General features: G+C 43.5%; 1 protein-coding gene across 7 annotated transcripts in view; it reads right to left on the bottom strand.

Moving 5' to 3' along the window:
- PALM2AKAP2 (PALM2-AKAP2 fusion) overlaps window positions 1-20,199 on the bottom strand; it is a 248,857-nt gene extending 228,658 nt beyond the window's left edge. For all 7 annotated transcript variants that reach the window (NM_001396576.1, NM_001396577.1, NM_001371548.2 and 4 more), the window contains exon 1: window positions 19,796-20,199. In NM_001396576.1, the coding sequence (NP_001383505.1) occupies window positions 19,796-19,840 (45 nt within the window). In that variant the 5' untranslated portion in view covers window positions 19,841-20,199. The remainder of the gene's footprint in view (window positions 1-19,795) is intronic.
- Window positions 20,200-22,699: the final 2,500 nt, after the last annotated feature.

The following is a 22,699-nucleotide window of genomic DNA, read 5'->3' as shown; positions in this document are numbered from 1 at the left end:
GTACTTGCACAGTGGCTACACTGTCTATGTGACCATCTTATAAAGTGGACTGACAATGCAGATATCAGTCAGAAATAGATGAATATTTTCTTTAAAATATTTATTCTAATTCAGAGGAATTATAGGCTTTTACTTTTTGGAGAATGTCTTTTATTTTTATTTGAAATTCGGTGGAGTGCTACTACTCCCTCAGCATATCTAGTCACCAGACCTCACATTTTGTTTCAAGAGTACGCATCAGTTGTACAGTCTTTTCCCACAGCTGTACAGAATAATAAAAGGAGCTGAAAATAATAACTCATTCACTTCACTATAGATTCCGAGAAAGGGCAAATAGCAGTCATTTTTCCCACCCAATTACAAAACCTTGTCTTCTGTATATTCATCTCTATATATTCATCTCATTCCTCAGAGGAAGAAGCATCTTCCTCCTCTGTTTTCTGATAGTCAGCTTTGCTGTTTCAGTATTCCTAATAAAGATTTTCTTGCGGTAGTTCCTAAACCCATCAGCCAGCTGTGAAAGGCCAGTAACCTAACTAGATAACAGACACAAAAAAACATACAACCCCAAACAGTCAAATTCACTCAACAGTATGTTGTTTGTTATATCCTTCCCTGTGCCATGATGTCTCAGTCCCTATCATGGACTAGAGCTTCCAGTCAAGCTGAAACATCTCAGCACTATGTCCCAGCTTGGCACAGCCATATGCCGTGATGGTAGCTCCTGGGGCTCTGCAATACCTCTGTGCCCAGGGCTTATAAAGTGGCAAAAGTCTTTGATACCTGCAGAAATGCCATACTAGGAATTCCAAAAATAGTAATATTTGTGAATAGTTGTCTGTAAAAGGTTAATGATGCATGAGACCTCAGCCAAGAGCCAGCTGGCATCAGTCAAGCTCTCACATTGGCACTATCAGGGCTTTTATTCAGAGGGAAGCCCACCCTACACCCTTGCAGGCAGCCAGCCTGAAGAATAGGAGAGGCATTATCAAAGGTTTTTTAGGCTGTCTCTAACTGTTTATCATACTGGAGATACTGCAGATAACAGCAGTTACCCAGTTGTCCAAAATTTCTCTCAGAGAGCGTTGTGAACTTTCCCAGAATCCCATTAAGCTAAGTCACAGAATCACAGAATCACAGAATCATGGAATCATAGAATGATTGTGTTGGAAGGAACCTCAAAGCCTATTCAACCCCAAACTGCTGCTATGGGGTGGTTGCCATCCACCAGCTCAGGCTGCTGAGGGCCCCATCTGGCCTGGCCTGAGCAGTTGTGCCAGGACCCCACTGCTTTCTAAGTAAAGAGCTTTCTAAGCAGAAGCTTCTTAACATCTAACCTATGTCTCCTCTTCTTTGTCTCCTCCTCACCCTGGTCCCGTTACTATTAGATCATGTAAAAAGCCAGCTTCTCCTGCTAAAAGCTTCCTTCAAGTACTGGAAGGCCACAATGGGGTCTCCCCAGAGCCTTCTCTTCTTCAGGCTGAACAAGCTATGCTTCCTCTGTCTTTCTTCATAGGAGAGGCACTCCAGCCCTCTGATCATTTTCATGGCCATCCTCTGGACTCAATCCAACAGCTTCACATCCTTCTTGTGCTGGGTGCCCCAGACCTGGATGCAGTGCTGCAGGTGGGGCTTCACAAGGGCAGAGCAGACGGAGACAATACCCTCTCTCTCCCTGCTACCACCCCTCTGTTAACGCAGCCCATGCCCAGTTTTCATCCTCCTGAACTCCCAAGTCCTCCTCATCAGGGCTGCTCTCAATGAGTCCTTCTCCCAGCCTGCATATATATATGAGATTGCTTCAACCCAAGTGCAACACCTTGTACCTGGCCTTGTTGAATCATAGAATTACTAAGATTTGAAAAGACTGCAAAGACCATCCAGTCCAACTGTCCATATATCACCAATATTTCCCCACTAATCTATGTGCCTCGATACAACATTCAAATGTTTCTTGAACATGAATCTCATTTGGTCAGCATGGGCCCTTTTTCAAGCTTGTCCAGATCTCTTTCGATGGTGGAGCAGGCCTTGCAAAGCCCAAAGAGAATTTACAACAGTATTCATCCTGTTTTAGGCAGGAGAGCTGTCAGTTCCATAGGACATGGGAAAGCACTGTGCTCATTCTGATTACCTCTATCTCCTTTCCTGAAAACAGTGTTGTGGCTGCAAAGTTAGAATCCCCTCCTGTGTTGTTAACACAACGCCAAAGAGCAAGAAGGCTTGTGAAGGGCTTGGAGAATATGCCCTATGAGGAGTGACTGAAGGAACTGGGGCTGTTTAGTCTGGTGAAGAGGAGACTGAGGGGAGACCTTATTGCTGTCTTCCAATATCTGAAGGGTGATCGCAGTGAGGGTGAGGTTGGTCTCTTCTTACTGGTGACAGGTGACAGGACAAGGGGAAATGGCCTCAAGTTGTGCAAGGGTAAGTTTAGGCTGGATATCAGGAAACACTTCTTTACTGAAGGGGTTGTTAAGCACTGGAATAGGCTCCCCAGGCGGGTGGTTGAGTCACCATCCCTGGATGTGTTTAAAAACTGTTTGGATGTGGTGCTCAGGGACATGATTTAGCAGAGGGTTGTTAGAGTTAGCCTAGTATGGTTAGGTTGTGGTTGCATTTGATTATCTTTAAGGTCTTTTCCAACCTGAACAATTCTATGATTCTATTATTCTAACACTCAGAACATGTTGATTAAAGCAGAGTGTGGGGTTAGATGGTGTCTCACAGAGAAGGACAACCTATTATGAACCCAGATAGCAAAACTTCTCCCTGTCCAACAAGTAAATGTCATTCACGGGTAGCTCTGTGCAAACAAAAAGCTGTCTAATTTGTTGTAGGAAACTAGTATACGGCCAGTTTTTTTATTGCTGGTGGGTACATGTAGAGCCCCACAAAGAGTGTTGTTTGCAATGTGGATTGAAACAGCTGTTTTCCAAGATGGAGTGCAACCAAGGTCATACTTAGATGCTAAATCAATAATTTGAGAAGAAATTGTGCATTCAGACTGCTACAAGATGGTAAACTGGAGATAGGAGCAGGATGTGGATGTATTAGCCTATTAGGGCACTGTTCATTTTTAAAACCAGAGTTATTGACACCATTTATTTGATGGGAATGAGAAAGGAATTTAAGAAACGTTTTTAATCATTGCAAGAAAATAACGATGTGTATCAGTGCTACATAGCACCACTTGCACTATAGTAATACAAAAATGCCCTGGAAGATGAGACAAAATTTAGGATTCTTTTACATCAGCTACCACATTTCTATGTGGAGAAACAGACGAAGGTTTGCATGTACGTAACCTCCATTGCTGCTGTAATTAAATTTTGGTGGCTTGTCTCACAAAAGTTATGTTTAAAGGATATTTATCATGAAAGAAATCTGACAGTTATAGCTGGAGGGTCTCCATCTCAGATTTGCATTGCTTCTCAGCTTAGGCCTCAAAGTGCAAGCTTCTGGTACTTAACTAAAGCTGGAAGGAGGTCTCATCCTCTGCAGAGTTACTAGTAAAAGCCTTGAATGTCACTGTGGGCTGTACACAGGAGGAATATCAAACTGCATCACAGCTAGTTCTGTTTTGGCAGCTCTTGTGGTTTTATAGTGAGTTTCACAACATCTATTTTTCTTCAAACCTCAGCTATAGAGTTAAGTGACTACATGGGAATCTCAGCTTTCACATAAAATAGAAAGTTATGAGTTCTTATGAACGTAAGGAAAAGGTAGAAGTGTGATGCAAGCACAAAAAAAAGAATAAAAAAATAGTACGTAAAATTTGTTAGCTTTCCTTACTGCCTGAATTTTACAAGCCAGATCTCCACCTCATTATGGACTCAACATAAAGACAACATAAAGTGAAGATGAACACTGCTGCCAGCTCGGTCATCCCCCCGACTATCCCAGGTCATGGTGACGCTGTGCATCAAACAACAGACCATTTCCGCTGGATGACAGCTTATTTTCTAAATCGGTAATATCTTTGCCACCAACTTGAGCTGATGTCAGTAACACATTGTCATCAGGAAGCAAGGCTGATAAGTTTCAGGCAATAGAGCTGCCAAGGAAGTGACTGAGTGCAAATTAAAACTTAACTCTTGCTTGGATCTATGTGGTTTCATTTTCAACCGTCTGTAGCATTTCTTACAAATCCTTCCATCATTTTACAATCTGAGGGTCGAGAAGACAGTAGTTCCTGTAAAGGTTCCCTTCTCACTTTCAATAACCATGATCTGCTTTAGTATTCATGATTCTAACAGTGACTTTGCCAAGAATTCCCTCTGGAATAATTTTACTGTAAAATGTGACGTGATAAAAGACGTAGGTGGTAATTGCAGCAGATAGTTCCCATGTACAGTATATCTCAAAGCTGATCCTCTAGAACCAGTGCGGTCCAAAGAGACTGGACCACAGGAAGGAAAAAGTCAGAACTAGAAGGATATACTGTATCTACCCTTTTTGAAAGGAAAACTGAAAGACAGTTAGTTTCAAATGTGGGTATGAGAAACGTGAAAGTTAAGTTCCGAGTGAAAAAAAAGATTTGGGAGAAGAGTTGAAATTCAGTTGTGACTTTTGCACAGATAGGCATCAAGCTGGATGAGGAGAAGAGAGACTGGGGTGGGTTGTAAGGACTTGCACAATGATGACTTTCTTTCTCTTTACATTTCTAAAATGCTTTCCTATAGTGTGACAAGCAGATGGGATCCACCCACCAGTCATTTATTGCAGACACATTCACTATATTTAGAGGCATATTATGAAAATATAACTCACCACACACAGAAAAGATAATGGAGGGAGGGTGACAGTGGAGACTGTATTTTCAGGGTACATTTTTAATTTAACCCCTCACTGCTGTATTATCTATTCTGAGTCTTTCTGGAAATCTGTCCAAGAATTTTCTTTCTGGAGAACAACTGTAATCAAGGTTGGTGGTGAGGGGGAAGAAAAGAAACATGACACACAGTAATGAGTGATATTAAAGATGTGTAAGTACAAGCACACGGAAGATGAGCCAACAGCTGTACAAGCTCACCTATTTTTTTTAACAAGGGCACTGAGAAAACATTTTAGAACGGTGGCACGGTACTAACAATGGATTTTTCCATAATAGAGTAACTTCTGGTGAGTGTACCTTGATACTAAAGTGCTTTCAATGCAGCTTCAGGCTGGTTCATGACTGCCACCCAAGCTGTGATACACTGAACCATCAGGCAATGCTAACAAGAGAAAACTTTGCCTGTCTCTAGTATGGCCAATTGCCCTGCTGTAGCACAGCATGGTCTCGCTCCATTGCTTAACTTTAAGGCATGGCAGTGTTAGAGGCAAAGAAGAAAGCTAAATTATTTGATCAGGGAAAACTTCTTCGAGGGTGCTGGAGCACTGAAAAGGGTGCCCAGAGAGATTGTGGATTCTCCTTTTCTGGAGATACTCCTGTGCAATCTGTTCTAGGGAACCTGCCTTCGCAGTGGGGCTGGACTGGATAATCTCCAGAGATCCCTTCCAATTTATACAAACTGGTGACATCAATTTGGTAAAGAAACAAAGCATAAAGAAGGCAGACACAAGTTCAGTCATGGGCACAGATCGTTTAACATCTGATGCTTTACACAGGCAGGCAAAGTAGGGGTGAAAATTTAAACCTGCACAGGCTAATTGGAAGTTAGAATGTTTAGAACTACTTCCCTAAACATGTTGCTGATGGACTGGCATGCCTTGTACCACATGTAGCATTCAGTGAGAATGGCAATAGTACTTCTCTCACATTTACAAGGAAACCTCTGTTATAGAAAGAGGTATGGAAAAAATAATAAATCTTCTTTTCTGACAAATCTTACATAGTTTTTGACAAGATGGAGTATGATGTAATGATATTTCCTGCAGTCCTGTGCTGAGAAACTGGCATTCAGAGAAGATACACATATTAAAACATGGGATGACTTTATCACGGTGCTTCGTGTTGCTTGCTGTGAGGATGCATCTTTGTTGAGAAACTAGCAGGCTGACACTCCTGATAATTGGCAGCTGTGGAACAGGCCTCCTTCCAAGAGGCATACTAGGAAACTGGCACCAACCCTCTCACCTTTTTGGCACTCCTCTCTGAATCCTAATGGCTTTAAAGAACTCAGAATTTCCCACCACTTGTCCAAGATCACAGCTTGAAAGGTAGAGACAAAAATGATCCATTCTGCTGCCAGGGATTTGAAAATACATGCCACAGTTACGTGATTTGCAATGTCTTGGACAGTACAGCTAAGAATATTTCCATCTCTGCTTCTCTCTCCTAAAGCTGTTTCATACTCAGAGCATAAATGTTTTTTTTTCTGTCTAAGGGCTAATATTTGCCCAATGGCAATATCTTTGGATCAGTCTCTGACATTGAAAGGAAACCAATGTATGTATATAGGTGAAGTTACAGCAGAGAAAAAAGTGCAAGCTGTCATGCCCTAGGGAAAAAACAGCTTGTACTTCCTTCTCTGCGGAAATGACATTCTTACTGTGTCTTCAGGACTAGAAGTAAGGATGAGGCATGAGATATTCACAGCAGCTATGCTGCACTTCGCAGTCAGTGTGCTTGGGAAGAAGGTAGGTAAGGCAAGACCCTCAGCTCACTTGAGGTCCTTCTGCACTCCTAATAGAAGCAGATCACTGGGCTGTGGAAATTAGGGTGGGAGCCTTTGACCAGTTAATGTGGTCACCAACTGTAGAGTTCAGAGTGCAACTTGCTCAAATGACAGTCTAAAGACCCATTACTCATTGAATGTCCATGGGTAAATGATTTTACCTCTCTCTGCCTTCACCTCTCTCACCTTCATGCTCTCTCCCTGGTCTCTACTCTGTTGGTTGCTGACACTGTGCTTGAGTTTGCTGTTAGGCTAGTACAACAGGGCTCTGCTGCCACTGCTCTGATGACATTAATGAGCAATAAGGATTCCTCCTCTCCATTGCCAAAATAAAAAGAAAACCACCCTGAAATCTCTCAGAAGGTACAGAATGCAGCTTCTTGCTTTGCCTCCCTTGGAGCATCAAGTTTCATGGACTGCAGGACGCAGAGTAATGAACCTCTGGGAAGCACATGGGTTTCTTTTCCCACCTTCAAAGCGTCTCACAGGCATAAGGTATATAGGTTTTGCATCACTGCTGTGCATCAGTAACTGTCACAATCTGCATTTTATAGGAAAGGATGGGGTTGCAATTTAAGTGGAATTAGCAATGTTGTAAGATGATTTAGTTCTTTTTTTGAATCATCAGTGCTGTGAACTCCAATGGCTTGTTCTGTATTCCAACCTATTGAGCAGATTTCATTTATCTCCTTTTTTCTTTTATCTACGTTTTACGAGAGAGGGAAACAACAACAACAACAAATAATGTTTCTTGAACTTTAAAAGCATAAAAACCAATGATGCAATTAATGTTTAAAAGGGTAGGTAAGTGCAATTTTCCCTGTCACAAAGTGGGTGTTGTATTTCAATCCGCCACTTGTTAGCTGCTTCAGAAAAAAGCTTAGCTTCTCCCTATAGGATGCTCTAACTCTCCTCAAGCTAAAGCATTTCAATAAACACCTGATTTACCTCAATGTAGATTCAGTTTTAATGTCTGACAGATGCAAAAGCCAGATGCACTGAAGTTTCACTGTTTCTTATACATCACTTGGAGAGGTGTTGTGGATACATACGAAGCAACACAACTCAGTGTATTTTCTGAAAAATACAGGATTGTAAAATGTCTTCTGCTGAGCATTCAGAGTTAGTTGCAATGGCAATTTTGGTCTTACTCATTATATGTCAGGAAAAAAAGATGGGGAGAGAGCTAGTTCTCATCAGAGAAAGTGAAAATAAAAATCAATTCATAGTCTGTGATATTCTGTAAAATACTGTGTTAAAAATAACGCAGGAAAAATGTGTATTTCTGTAGGTAAAATATGGGATTTGGATGGTGGGAACTTTGTAGACAATATCTGAACTCAGAAATACAAACAAGCAGTGAATAACTGCATGAACTCCTTTCTGAAATGGAATTTGAGGCTCCATGCTGAGTTTGCTAAGACTCCTCGGCATGTACTTTTGAGTTGTATGGAGAGCTAATGGATGCCATACACCACAGCACTGTGCAGAGGCAGCTGTGCTCATCCTTACTGCTCTGTGCTGAACCTGGAGAAAGTTACCAGCTTACTTTTCTTACCTTTGATTTCTAGTGAACACCCATCTCAATAAGCACCTTATTAGCCATAATGAGGACTTGTTTTGGATACCTAGCAGATCAAAACTTTTAAGTTCACCTCTGTACAGATGTATGCTCTTCAGTATATGATGTAGACATACCCTAAAGGATCCTAACTATCCTCAGTGCCTTTCAGCCAAGGAAAACAGCTCAAATATTTTGTAGAGGAAATGCATTTATGGTGCTCTTTGAAAGACAATACATCTTGAATTTCTGGATGACATTTACACCATCACTTTTCAGAAAGTGATGCATTTCACATTGAGTAATCCCAGCACTTGGACCAACCAAAATCAATGTTATCATTTTCCAATTAGACAAAAAGATTATGGGTTTTGTATTATTTTTAAGGGAGCTAAAATCGTCTAAAGAGGAGTTAATCTGTAAAATCACCTGCCAAAGTAGATCAAATAGTTTAAGGTTCTGGAGATAGCTTCTCCTGCAATACAACAAAAGGTTGCCACTAGTTCTGTAATCTTTTCACTTTCCTAATTATCGAATATCTTCTGTTCTGGACCATGTAGGAAAGCATGTAATGCTTCAGAAGTATTTTCACAAACAAACCAACTCCTCATTGTTCACAGCTAATGTGGGATTTTATTAAGTTAAAAAAATACTGTTAATAAAAATAGAAACCACTTAAAATGCAATGTAATACTAACACCCAATCAACAGCGAAAGCTCTCTCTGATTAGTTTCTTACATGTGGTGTTCACTTCCTTAAAACATAGTAGTAGAGTGCCTGTTGCCCTTCCAGAAATCACACTAAAATGCTTCCTGCATATACATGCCAACCTGAGGACACGCATTATCAGTATTCCTGAAGCTGAGCTTTCCAGGGGCCTTTGACAGTACTTTCATCCTAGAAAGAAGTAGCTATGGTTTATGCTCAATTCCTTTCTAGATCCCAAATATTTCTGAAGGATAGTCTCCAAAGTTTTACGCTGATTTGCAAAGGCAAACAAACAGCAAGCTAAGTAGGACAAAAAGAAGTACAGTGAAATGTTATGACAGCATTGCCTTGATTTGCTTCTGCCATCACTATCTTATGCTGCTTGATGGTGGGTCTTACTCCCTTTGATTTTTAGCAAAAGCATTAAAGAAATTTCAGCCTTAATATTTTCACATCTTGCAGGATTAACAGAGAAACCACAAACAGGAGTTCCCTGGAACTGAAAATTCCTCCTGTTCTTTTTAATTCTTCCTCACTTTCTCTCTCTCTCTCTCTCTCTTTTTCTTTTTTTTTTCCCAAATAAAGCCCAGTAAGATGAGGGGCAGGCAGGGGAAGTTTAATCTGGTAAAAACTATTAAAAATCTGGGCTCTTGGTGATGTACAAAAGATGAAGATAAGAGCAATGACTGCTGAGAGACTCAAATTCCCAAACTGTCTATGTCCTATAAAAGCATGTGGATGAATGAGGGCAAATGGTGTTTGAAATCTTTTTCTATTTTCCACACAAAAGTCTGGATTTCGTATGGGTGATTTTAGCCACTTCCTCACCATGTAACTGCACTGCTAATAAGAGTTCATGGCAAGTGGTAACTTATGCAACTCTCAATTTCTGAGGAAGGATTTCATTTTACTTATTTATTTTGAGACTTGTTACTGGCTGTCTGGGAAAATCTGACCTAGATCTGCAAAATGGCTCATATCTGGTGCTACACAAGAGTCAGAAATAGCACAAACACTTATGGGATTTATATGGGTCTGCTCCAGCTTGCCACTGATGTCAATATAAAACTTCCTATTAACTTGATAGGAAACAGGACAGGATCCTACAGCAGGAAAAGAGTATAAGTACATCAGAAGAGGGTATAGACACAATTGTATTACTGAACATACAGATCTCCAGTGACTGACTACCTATACCCTTATTCTGACAAAACTGCAAAGTATGCCAATCAAGCTTCAGACTTCTATCACCATGGTTGGATTAAACTGTTCTCCTGGGTCTCTAAGTATGCACATCTCAGCTGCCAGCTCTCAAGGAAGCATTGTGCTTGGCATCGCAAGCAAACAGACTGGTTGCAGAAGACCACTTGATGTGTAGGCTACTTATGATTGAGTGACTGAACAACAACTGAAAAGAAAGAAAAATTCTGGTTGCTCACTGTAGGAGGAACGTGGAGAGCTTTTGCAACACTTAAACAAGCATAACTTGGGTATTTTCTTCATTACATCAAACAACTCTGACTTCTATCTTTCCTCTAATGTCCATTTCGTAGAGCCCTAGAACCACAGAATCACTGAGTGGCTTGGTTTGGAAGGGACCACAAAGATCATCTTAGTTACAATCCCTCTGCCATTGAAATGATTTTCTAGTTTTTCTGGTTGTTCCTGACACTCTGGAACTTTCTATTTAGGAAGCCTTCCTTGAAGACTGATGTGCAGAACTGGCCTAAGCAGAGCATAGCTTTTTGCGCCTTGTGGGCGACAATTCTTTTCATACACACCAGCCTGGCTACCTCTTCCACAACATGCAAGACTGCTGAGAAATGCTCACCAAATCATTCACTGTAATCCTCTCATCCTTCCTTCAGAACTGCTGTCCAGAAATTAGTTAGTGCTGAGTGTTAAGAACTCTTCATTCTAAATGAAGTGAAGAAAGCTAGTAACCTGCCAGCGCTCTTTTTGATTCTTTTTTTACAGACACTTCAAACCAAATCCAGGTTACAGGTATAACAACTATGCTACATTATCTGATTCAAGCCCACAAAACCCATCAAAAACTGAAGGAAGGTCAGTCCTGGAGTGGGCACTGATCGGTCCAGGCTTCCTGTACAGGCTCCTCCACTTGCAGCCAGCAAGATGAGTCATAAAGCAAGCCATGCAGGTGTGGCTTTGTGCCTGGCGAGCTCATCAGGGACACAAACAGCCCGATGCCATCTGTGTCCATGTGGATGTCACTGAGTTAAAATGCTCTTCAATCCATGCAGACAGCAACAACTGGTAAGCAGTCACCTAATCTTTTTGGATCTTACAGCCTTACAACCAGCCACGTCTGACATACCCACAATTGCATGGTCAGTGTTATCCGCGTTGACCCAAAATGAAATTATTTCACCACATGACGAAGGTACATGTGCTTTCAAAGGAACAGAGGTTGTGCATTATCTTTGTTCTCTTATGCTTGCAAGAGGATGTAGTTTGCCACACAATATCACAAACTAAAACCAAAAAGAAACTGAAGCTGTTGGTACTTTGACTGACCATCTTGTTTGCTACACTTTTTTTTTTATGACTGTTTTCAAGGGTGGTGCGTCCGCAGGCAAAGAAGGATGCTGTAGTACTCTCCCTATAGAAAGTGGCCAAATGCAGAAGGGAATTCTCCCAAATACAATGAGATTTCTGAAAGGGTTTTGACAAGAATTTCCCAATAACTTTTTCCAGCTCAGCAGAGCTCTCCATCCATTCCTTCCTAGCAGTGGAATACTCTTTAAAATAAAGCTTATCTCCCTTTCTATAAGTTATGAAATTATTATACTGTTTCAAATGACTGAAAAAAAGTTTGCCGTTAATATAAAGAGTCATCTAGACGAAATCACTGATTCTGGACCAACTGCTCTGTGGGACATACAGCCCTGTGAATTACTGAGAGAGACAGAAAGGAAGAGATGGGCTGTCAGGTCAAGCTAATCAAAACCTTTGTTCAGCATCATATGAAATGATGAGGACATAAATAGTAACAAAACACTCAAATTCTAATATTATTATTCTTCTGTAGATCAGGAAACTGATAACTGATAACAGATTCTTCAGCAGGGTCTGATGTGGTAGGACATTGAGATTTGGCTTCAAACTAAAAGGGGAGATTTAGATTGGATATAAGGAAGAAGATTGTTGCAATAAGGGTGGTGAGGCACTGGCATAGGTTGCCCAGTGAGGAGGTGGATGCTCTGTCCCTGGAGGCACTCAAGGTCAGGCTGGATGGGGCTCTGAGCACCTGATGGGGCTGTAGGTGTCCCTGTTCAGTGCAGGGGAGTTGGACTGGATGGCCTTTAAGGGTCCCTTCCAACTCAAATGGTTCTATTATTCTGTGATAAGCAAAAAGCATGAAAGATGTGAACAGGTCTCTATTTCACAAATAAGTTTCAGATATCCTAAGTGAATTCAAGTCTAAATTTTGTATTTTCTGGAACTTCAGCAATAAAAAATACACATTTATCACACGGAACTGATATTTCGCAGCTATTTACTAATACAAAAACTCAGTGTTTGGAGATGTTCAGAGAATTTCTCATTTCACTTTTTAAAAACTAGGAACTTTTTTTCCCCTGGCTGTCTAGAAGTTACTTCCTTAACCCAAACAATTTACAGACTTCTCCAGAATGCTGGGGTCGGCTTACGTACATTCTTCATTCAGCATTTATCCCAACCAGAAGGAATGGTTGTAAAGAGGATCTTACCATGCCAAAAAATGAATCAGCCTTATACCCAAGCCCACTTCGCTAAAGTGCAGTGAGTCTTTGCATATGCTCATATTTATTAAGAACAAATACTTGATTAGCAGCCGAGCATCAGTTTTTACGCCAACATGGGTAAGAATTCAAAATAGATGACGGTTTAACTCCCAAATGCCACACTGTCCACACAGAGCTGCCAATACTTGCCAACACATCCAAGAGTGTAATTCTGTACCAGTGCCAGTGCAGGAGACAGTCCAGTCCCCTACTTTGCCGTTATTGCAAACTTACTGACAAGTTGGATGCCAGACGCTTGCATCAACCTCCAAAAGAGGATCGTACTGGATAAGCAGGGATTGTTTAAAAATGAAGTGCCAAGGTCTGCTGCAGCACAGACCACAGAGTATGTCAGGAGCTACGTAAGTCTGGAGTGTCATAGCCAAAAGCCTATACCCATTCCACTGCCGCTGGACTTACTGGGCAGTGTTAACCCTTAGAAGCACAGCATACTGCTCAGCCCAGAATTTGCAGCAGAAAAGGCTTTTCTACTCCAAAACAAATATAGGATCATGGCAGGAGTAGCATCCACATGCTCCCAAGTCCAACTGCTGAAAAACGCCGTTGGTCTGGAGCACACACAGCATGTGCTCACATGCCAATAGGGAGATGGCAAGATTTGAGACCATATTTCAGGGTTATGTTATCCAAATAAGGAAGCACGGGACTGCAGCCATGGCTTTGCTGATTCTGCTAGTGGAGCAGGCAAGCAAATCCATCATCTGTGCTTCCTTTTTCCCAACAGTAAACAATTACTCTGAAATCTTTGCAAAGTTCCCTGAGATCCATGCACAAAGAACCTCGATATTATTGCAGTGAGTGCTCATGGGTTACACTGGTTGGTGCTTTCCTGAATGAATGCTACAGACCGGCCATCTCTGCAGTCATTGCATTTCGCAAGAATTCGGTCAATGAAAGGTTACATTTCATTCTGGACAAGAATAAAACTGTTTGTAAAGCAAAACTTAGATACAAGGAGTGGATTCCTGGAAGAGTAAGAGTGCTTTCATTTCAGGGAGTTGGACTAGGTGACTGCTCAGTGTTCCTTCTCCCTCAGACGATTCTACAAATGCATTTGAAGAGAGACTGAGCATCACCGTGCGCACCGTCTCAGACCCACGGCACTGCAATCACATCACTGCTACACTGCATGTAAGCACCAGTGTTTCATCTGTGACTTCAAATGAATGCCTACTCCACTCTGACCACAGCATATGACATCTCTGTTAAATTACAGTCCAGATTGGCTTTGTTCAGTTTTTTCCAAAAATGTAAATCTTTCTCAACTATTGTACTTTAACAGAGAATTATCAAAAGAAAAAAAAAACAACAAAAACCAAAACAAACAAAAAAACCACACACACACAAAATCAACCAAAACCACACACTATCTATTCCTCCTTCCACCCCCCTCCACCCTCCCAATTAACACAAACATTTCGTTTCAGACTTATTTTGGAAAACTTTGTTTGAAAGGCACAAAATGAAATCCAGCATCTCAGCTCCTTGTCTGTGCTCAAGAGATGTTGGTGATGTGTTAAGGGCTAGGAATGTGCTGTGGAAACAGTTCTAAATTTAAACAGTTGAGTTTGGGTAAGTCTGGAGACTGTCTAGAAATTTCTCAAGAGCATGTTGGTTTCTGGTTTCTCTTTGTTCCAAGTTTCACTGATACCTTGACAGCAATATTTTTTTGTCTTATTTCCGCTTCTCTTGCTGTCATGTAAACATTCCTAAAGCAACAACTCAGATAGAACCTGAGGTGTTGTTTAGTTTTCAGATATTCTAGAAGCTTCTCTCTGGCTTCTGGCATAGAATGAGCAAAGGTTATACCATTTTGAGCACTGTACACCATTTCCCACTGGTTCACAAGCTCCGTAAGTCAAGACAAGATACAAGTGCTCTGAGGAAGGTCTCCCATGAAGCTGACTCATGATATTACTGCAATCCAGGGCAGGGCTGCAGGTTTGTGTGCTGGGAAAGCTCTCTTGAGACTTTGCAGCAAATGCAAACTTAACTCTTCTTCTCCCACAGCTGACTTCCATTGAGGTTTGCAGGAAGCTCACAGGGTCATATTGTGCTCACAGTATAAGCCTCATTCAAATTTAGTTTGTGATAATCTTTAGTTTGCTCTTACTGAATACACTCATGGAAATAGGCGCAGCAGGATGCAGCCTCCTGGCACTCTCCTAAGCCCACCACGTTTTCATCACTGTACAGTTCTCAATAGATCCATCAAGGCCTCACCAGTCCTCATGCACAAAAAGGTTGTTAAGTGCTGGAATAGGCTCCCCAGGGAGGTGGTTGAGTCACCATCCCCAAATGTGTTTAAAAAGCATTTGGATGTAGTGCTCAGGGACATGATTTAGCAAAGTGTTGTTAGAGTTAAGGTAGTATGGCTAGGTTACGGTTGGACTTGATGATCTTTAAGGTCTATTCCAAACTGAGCATTCTATGATTGTATGATTCCATGCTTTTTTCAGCTGAGAGATTAAAATCTGTATGTGTCCTTCAATATATAGCTACAGCTACAAAAATAGGAATGTTTTTTGTTTCAGATACTCTGATGTAAAGCCTGCTAGAGAACAAGAAGGCAGAGTAACAACTATGATTAATTAGAACAGTAAATAAAATTGCAAATGGGACAATAAGAGAATAAGAAGGGAGAAATGATTAAATTATTTATCAGTGATATTTAAGAAGACTTCTGGAAGGGTTTTTTTAGAACCAAAACTCTGGAAAGCACATTAAGATACAACCTGTTCCAGGAATGTGCTACTGTACGTACATAGGATGGTTGCCCTGGGTCAGACCATCCAGCCCATTCTCTTCTTTTGGACAGTGTCAAAAACCAAAGACACCAAGAGCATAACAAACACATGTAAAACACCTCCAAGGATGATGACCCACCACCTCTCTGGGCAGCCCATTCTGGTTGTCTGATCATTGTTTTGAAGATGAAGTTTTTCCTTATACCCAGCCTGAACTTCTGCTGGTGCAGCCTGCGCCCATACCCTCTCATCCTATTGCTGTTACCCAGGAGAAGAGGCTGACCCCCACCACACCACCTCCTTTCAGGTAGGAAAAGTCAGCCTTCTGCCTTCAGTCCAAGGAACAAGACTCCTCATCAGTCATCTCTTCCATTAGCAACAACTTTGGAAGACCTGTCAGCTAGCCAGCCCTTTATCCATCTAAGGTATACCCCGCTCATCCAGAGAGTGCTATTTTTAAACAACAGAGTACTGCAGTACTAAATCAAACATATGATGACATTTCAGCAACGTTAGATCCAGTTCAACAAACTTGTAATTGCACAGAAAGAGCAAGAACAGTCTTGCCTGACAAGAGTCATCTTTGACACAGCTACCTGGATGTCAGCAACAACTTTTCTTTAATATTCCACTGGTTGCTAGAGCTGGGCAGTAGTAAGGGCAGATCACTATTACTGGTGGGTTTATTTGCTAAGAAATCAGTACACTTTAGCAACTTCCTCCTTGCGTCTGGAGGCTGGACGCATCCTTAACCTGAACACCACCTCTATCTAGCTCCTGTGCTCATAGTGGCTCTAGTGAAGGATTTCTCCTTTGTGTTTAGTCTCCCAGTGATTACCTTTAATTCATCTGATACACGTACTGCATCATACGGACATTTGTACCTCGAATGCACTGATACACACATTCAGTGCCTCCAGCTTCCCAGGTTTATGAATGCTATGTAAGCTATGGAAAATATTCACACTGTGTAAATGCTTGTCTATAATTAGATCACTGTCTGATAATGATATCTGCACTCAAAGAGAATGAGGCCATATAGTAGTAAACTGTAGGGCCGTACATTTTACTTGTCTAAAATATAATAACTTCACTTGGCTCACCTGTCCCCTGAGCATAGTGGTCACTAAGACTACCTCCTCCGGCACCTCTCACATTCCAAACTTTGAGCAACTTAAGGTAGACAAAAATTACTCCTTTTCCACTCAAAATTTAACCCACCACCCTGCCTTCAGCAAAAGAGCACACTGAAATGTGCTACAGAAGCTCAAAGACAAGAAGGCTTCCAGCTTCTTGTTGGAACCTATTGCTTGCCTCCTGAAGGCACCTCCACCCAGCACTGATGTGATCCGATGCTGTGGTTGTTGAAGTTAGACTCAAATACAGGTGGTAAGTGTGCTGGGGCATGACAGAAGGATTTGCCACGACATGGTGCTCAGGTGGCCTCTGATGAAGGAGGGATCAGAAAACCAACCACTCCTGGCCATCAAGGTCCTGCCCAGGACACTGTACCTCTTATTCATTCCTAAGCAAAGACCTGAGTTCCAAACCCAGTAGCTGTTTTGCATCTCTTCACTTTTCACACTGGACTGCAGTCAAAACCAGCAGGATCAGAAAATCACAGCTTAAACACGTGCGGTGGCATTAGCAACATATCTCTCTAAAGATCCCTTCTCTTTCTCTCTTTTTCTTTTCCAAAACCATAATTTCTATTTTTAAAGGTTTATTTAGCTGTTTCCTCCCTTGATAAATTAACTATAGCATCCAAGCTCTCTGCAGTCTTGCGTTTACCTCTAACAGCTCTCCAAGGCACTGGCAGAGCCCTTCACTTATGGTTTACAGACCAAAAATGAATGCACAGAGAGGTTAAGCACTCACTGTTGGCAAAACAAGTGGCTGGCCTATGTTCACCAGTGTTCAGATTAATGTCCTGACAGATCCCTCTTTTCCACTTCCCATGGCACTTGTCTGTGTGCCAAAATGGCATACGCTGTAACTGTGACCAGCTAGAGTAAGAAAGAGCAAAACCAAGTCTTCGAAGGGTGTCAGATATTTCCATATTTAGGTTTTGCTTTCTTTAAATATTCAGTGGTGGGCACTTAAGATTTGCTCTTCTCTTCCTTACAAACCCATCTGCCATGGCAATTATGAAGGCAAGCATGTATCTAAGGGCAGCAGCGTTCAGCAGTCCAAGCACTGTAATTGGAGCTTTTCTCTCTGTATGTCCAGCGTTCATTGCAGAACACTGATGCAAGCTTTTGCTCACCTGAATGAAATACTGCAGCATGTGTAGATTGTTTTTCCACTGATAACTCTAGAGGGAACACCAGTGCCAGCTTTCTCTTGTTCTAGAGAAAAGACATGCAGCTTTTGATGACTGACCTAATTTTGGCCAACCAGCAGCAGAGAAGAAATACCAAACTCATGTCACATGGCTCATCCAGATGGAGCAAAGCTTACTCTGGAAATAACCTTCTCTGTGTCTTGATAAACATTTGTAACCACCCAAGTGCAGGAGAAAAATCACCTCACCAGCTTGCATGGACAACCTGCTGCTCTGCAACGTGTAGACCAAAAGTCACCCGATGGACCCACGCCCGGATTAAAATAAGGAAGAATGTTTTTGATGCTGAAGTTGAATTCTTCCAATTTAATTCATTCCACATATCACAATACTACATTTTACTTGCAGCCAGCCTAGCAGGCACTACAGAAATAGAAACCATAAAGGAAATTTATAGAGAAAATGAAGATCCAGGTTCTTGGGTTCCTTTCATAGCAGCCAAGCCTACTCCAAGAAGCTATAATACACCAGACAACAGTTCTATCTATCTCCATAATGGCCTCATTGGCGTGAAATGCAATGCACCACGAAGCAGAGCATCCAACTTACTCTGCGGTAAGGTGTAGGGATGTCTTGTGTGGCAGTGGGTGCCGGCTGCTATGCAGCAGGCAGGAAAAGCAGCAGTAATTTAAACCTTTTTTTTAATTATTATTATTTCAGTTTGGAGATGGAAGTTTTCCAGAAGCATGCACAGCAGCAATATGCTGAGCAGCTCTGCAGCACAGCTCTCCCTTATTTATTGCTGCAGGAGCCCAGAACCTGAGGCAGTGGCAAGGGTTAGCTCAGGAGCAATCCCAATGCTTTCATGTAGGGAATTGGCAATATCATAGAACTTTGAAACAGCCTAAAAAATGCACCTACTTCCTGCTGCTTGAATATTAAACACTTATAGTACCCCTCCACACCCCCTCCCCTCCCCCAGCGCACGGTAAGCATTTGATGTTTTTCCAGGGAATATTTCAGAGCGGTAAAAAGAAAACGCAACTGTCTGATTTATATCTGGTTATTTTACATCTCCATGGGCTCATTAGCAGAGCGGAGGATGCAAAGCAAACAGCACAGAGCAGCACCGCAGTAGCGGCAGCAGCAGCCATGCCTCCAGCTACAAAGGACACCCGTGCTCTCTGCCGGCTGCAGCACGTAGCATCTGTTGATTGCAGAAGGGGTGGCAGGGGACGGATGGCCACAGCCCAGCGGGACGTGCCACATGCCGCAGCCCTCCCATGCTAACCGGGCACCGTGGGACCGGGTGATGTAGGCTACATGGGGCTGCCCCATGGTGCGCCGGGCGATGAGCTGGCAGTGTCTGCATGCCGAGGGATGTGGTTACCCGCAGCCAGGCCCGGCCCCCGCTGGCATCGTTGCCCACAGTCTGCAGCGGTTCCTCATTAAGAATGACGGCGTGAGATGTGGAAATGAAAGTTCTGGCTAAAATGGGGCAAAATGCTGCTCAGACCTCTCCCCTGCCAGGATGAAACTCTGCAGAGAATTTGCCTAAAAGCACGCACTCAGCTATGGAGCTGGGGTGACAGCTTATCCAACACATAATTACACGATTCTGATAGCGCAACGCTCGTATTCGATGGTATTAACAATCAGTAACCCCAGAACTGCTTCCTGCAGCAGAAACTGCCCTGCAGTAGATCCTTTATGTTTAACTTCTTAATCAGCTCAGCTCAGCTCCCGCTGTGTGAATACACCCTTTTCGGCAGAGCACGGATTTTCTCCCGCAATCTCCCCTCCTCCCCACTTCTTCCCTCTTTTCTTCTCCATCATCAATCTTCCAAGCGTGCCGCTGTGCGCTCGCGTTTCCCTCCCGCACATGTCAGCTCAGAGCACTTCACCGGAGCCCCTTCCCCAGCCAAACCCTGTGGGGAGGCTGCAACCACCGCTCCCCGATGAAGAACTCTGTGCACAACTTGGCGGCGACACTGCTGCCCACTGCCCCCTTCCTGCGGCTCCCCCGGCCGCAGACAAAAGAGCAAGTAATGCAAAGCTGACTTACTGCTATGGCTTGGAGCCTCTCCTTGTGCAACTCTGCTTCCGCCATCCTGGAGAAAAGGACACGGGAGGAGAGAGGGAGGCAGGAGGGAAGAAAAATCCCGTGCCAACAAAACCAAACAAAAAGCAACAAGAGTGAAGCGAAGCACACACTGCAGTCACCCGAGGGAACTGGAGTAATTGCAAAGAAAGCCGAGCTCCTGTGCAGTAGTCAGCCACTTTTGAAGGCGCTGCGGGCTGGCTCACGGTAGGATCATTTCAGTCGCTGGACCAGTGCCTGCCTCGCTGCCTGTCTCCCAGCTGTATTGCTAACTGCATTTCATTGCAGCTTCTGTGCGCTGTTGCTGTCACACAAGCCATGTATGCACTCTCCCAGCAGCTGAGCACAGGGATAGCTCGCATGGCTATAATTTTTTGCCTTGACGTCTCAGCTCATTTGCTCCTCCTATGGAGCGCTGGGTCGCGGCAGGAGCTTGACATCCGTGGTGTGCACAGACCTGCAGGACTGCAGCAGGGGAGCAGTGCTGCTGTACCTCCCGCACAGGCAGGCAGTGGGTCTGCGGGGCTGCAGCAGCCTGGTGGGGCTGGGGAGGGAGCGCCGAGGGGCAGTGGAGAGGGAATAAGCGCGTCTGTCAGTAGTAACATGGCACAGAGCTGCAGGGTAGACTGCAAGAGCGGGCGTGAAGAGCACATGTCAGGGGAAAGGAAGGTGGCTGTGCATGGCACGCTTGAGCATCCATCTCTATCAAGTGATAGAGCTGCACGTAAAAGCCACCTCGCTGGAGACCCAGGGTGTGTAATAGGCAGGGAAGGAGGCAGGAGGGGAGGGAAGGGGACCAGCACAGTTATTTTTGCAGCATCACCCTGGTTTTCAGCTACAGCATTGATTTTACATTCTTCAGTTGGCAACTCCTTCACTCCTCTCTCACTTATGCTGAAGAGCCACTCCCTTCCAGCCCCATCCCACTGGGTGCCATAGCACAGCAGGCACAGGACTGCCCTGACGGAGAAGCCAGGGGCTGTCCTGCAGAAATGTGCTCTGCAGCAGAAACCGTGGCTTCACAACTACCTGCTGACAGACAGGCAATCTCCACTGTCATGGGGGAGACAATCTGGAGGTCACCTTGTTTCACTGAATCATAGAATCATAGGACCATAGAATCATTACAGTTGTAAAAGACCACTAAGATCATCTGGTGCAAACCTCAATGCATCCCTACCGTGCTCACTAACCACGTCCTTCAGTGTCACATTTATTTGCTTCTTGTACACCTCCAGGGACAGTGACTCCACCACTTCCCTGGGCAGCCTGCTCCGGTGTCTGACCACTCTTTCTGAGACAAAATTTTCCCTAATATCCAACAAGAACTTCCCCTACTGGCAGCAAAACTGGGTCTATAAGCAGCATGAAAACCCCACCTTCCCACTTACTCCCTGCTTTCCACAACTTCAGAACAGCAGCTGGCTCCCTGCCCAAGGAATCAAAACTAAATTTGCCAATTAAATATACCCCCTGGTGCAGTACACACATTGCTCCCGCAGCATCAGCACAGTGTGCAGACACTGAGACTCCTTGAGACCTCTGTTTCCCATGTGCCTGCCACTTGGTGTGCCTTCCAGACTGGTGTTTTACCTCTCTGATGGCTGCTTTCCTCCTCCAGCTCCATTCCATTTCCAGCTGCAGGGTGTGACTCCAGGCATCTCCATGTCCTGGTCCCATTGCTTCACTGGTGCCAAGCTCCTTCCCTCGTGATGGCATATCAAAGTGACTTCTTGCTTAGCTCTGCCTCTCTGAAAGAGATCCTTTGTTGTACCAAAGACTCACAGAATATTGCAAAACCCTGGTAATCTCTGTGGCCAAAAGCAAAGTTTTACTGCGGTATCCCAAGTGAGGTGGTGTTCATAAGTGGCTGTCAGGGTGGGCTCACAGCTATGGGAAATGCAACATCAACTTAAACCAGGATACTCTTTCAGTCTTCCAGCTTGGCTTAAATAATCTGTTGGATGGCGTCTGATGTGTAGTTTATTTGTTCACTCTTGGCCTTTTGTTTTTATTCAGAACTTCCTTTGTTGTTGTTGTTTTTCAGAAAGGTCTGTGTGTTACTGCTTATATTACTACAGCTGGTTTTGAAATATCCTATCACACAGATCAAGACATCTATACTCCCTCAGTGCACTGAGAACTTACATGGGCAACTCCTACTGAGGCTTGCAAGTTATGCAATTAAATCCCTTCAATACCCTTCTCATGTTTTGCTGTCAAGCCTTGCCCCAGGGAGGAATTCAGCTACAGGCTGTACCCAGCAAAGGCCAGCGTATGCCTGGTGCAGGCTGCGGCTGGATTTGGGATCAGGACACATCCACCCTGAGATGCAGTCACACTTGGTGAGCTTTCCTTCCCTACAACAACTCTGCAGAGTATTGGGGGTTGGGCTCTATGCTCTCTAGATTTCCCTTCCAACCTCTACAATTCCACGATTCTGTGATTCAAACACAGGTTTAAACACATTTTGGGTGCTCTTATTTTAAGTGCACAGTGCTTACTCCATGATCATCCTACCTCCCCATTAGCTGCAGTGCTTGTTGCAGGTGATGAGGTGCACCCCACCTCATCTGTTGCAGAGCAACTAATGGAGTAGGTGCCGGATGGCTGTGTGAGCACCAAGCACATTGCTGCTGTGAAAGAATGGGCGTGGAAAAATCAGAACTGAAAAAGATTTATCAGAGCGAGATGTACAACACTGTTGGTACCAAGAAGTGTTGTTGCGTTGTTAGAGATGTGTGCTGATCTTGTTTCTGAGAGTTCACTCTGGGGGCTCACAGAGAGCACCCTGGTGGGATGAACTCTGTGAGGTGCCTTAGTTGGCCTTGACAGAGTCTGTGGAGTTTTGTTAAATAAAACAGCTTA

This window comes from Gallus gallus, chromosome Z (assembly GCF_016699485.2).
Source record: "Gallus gallus isolate bGalGal1 chromosome Z, bGalGal1.mat.broiler.GRCg7b, whole genome shotgun sequence".
Classification (NCBI taxonomy): Eukaryota; Metazoa; Chordata; class Aves; order Galliformes; family Phasianidae; genus Gallus; species Gallus gallus.
Note: the sequence above shows the minus strand (reverse complement) of the source record. Positions and strands in the feature narration are given on the sequence as shown.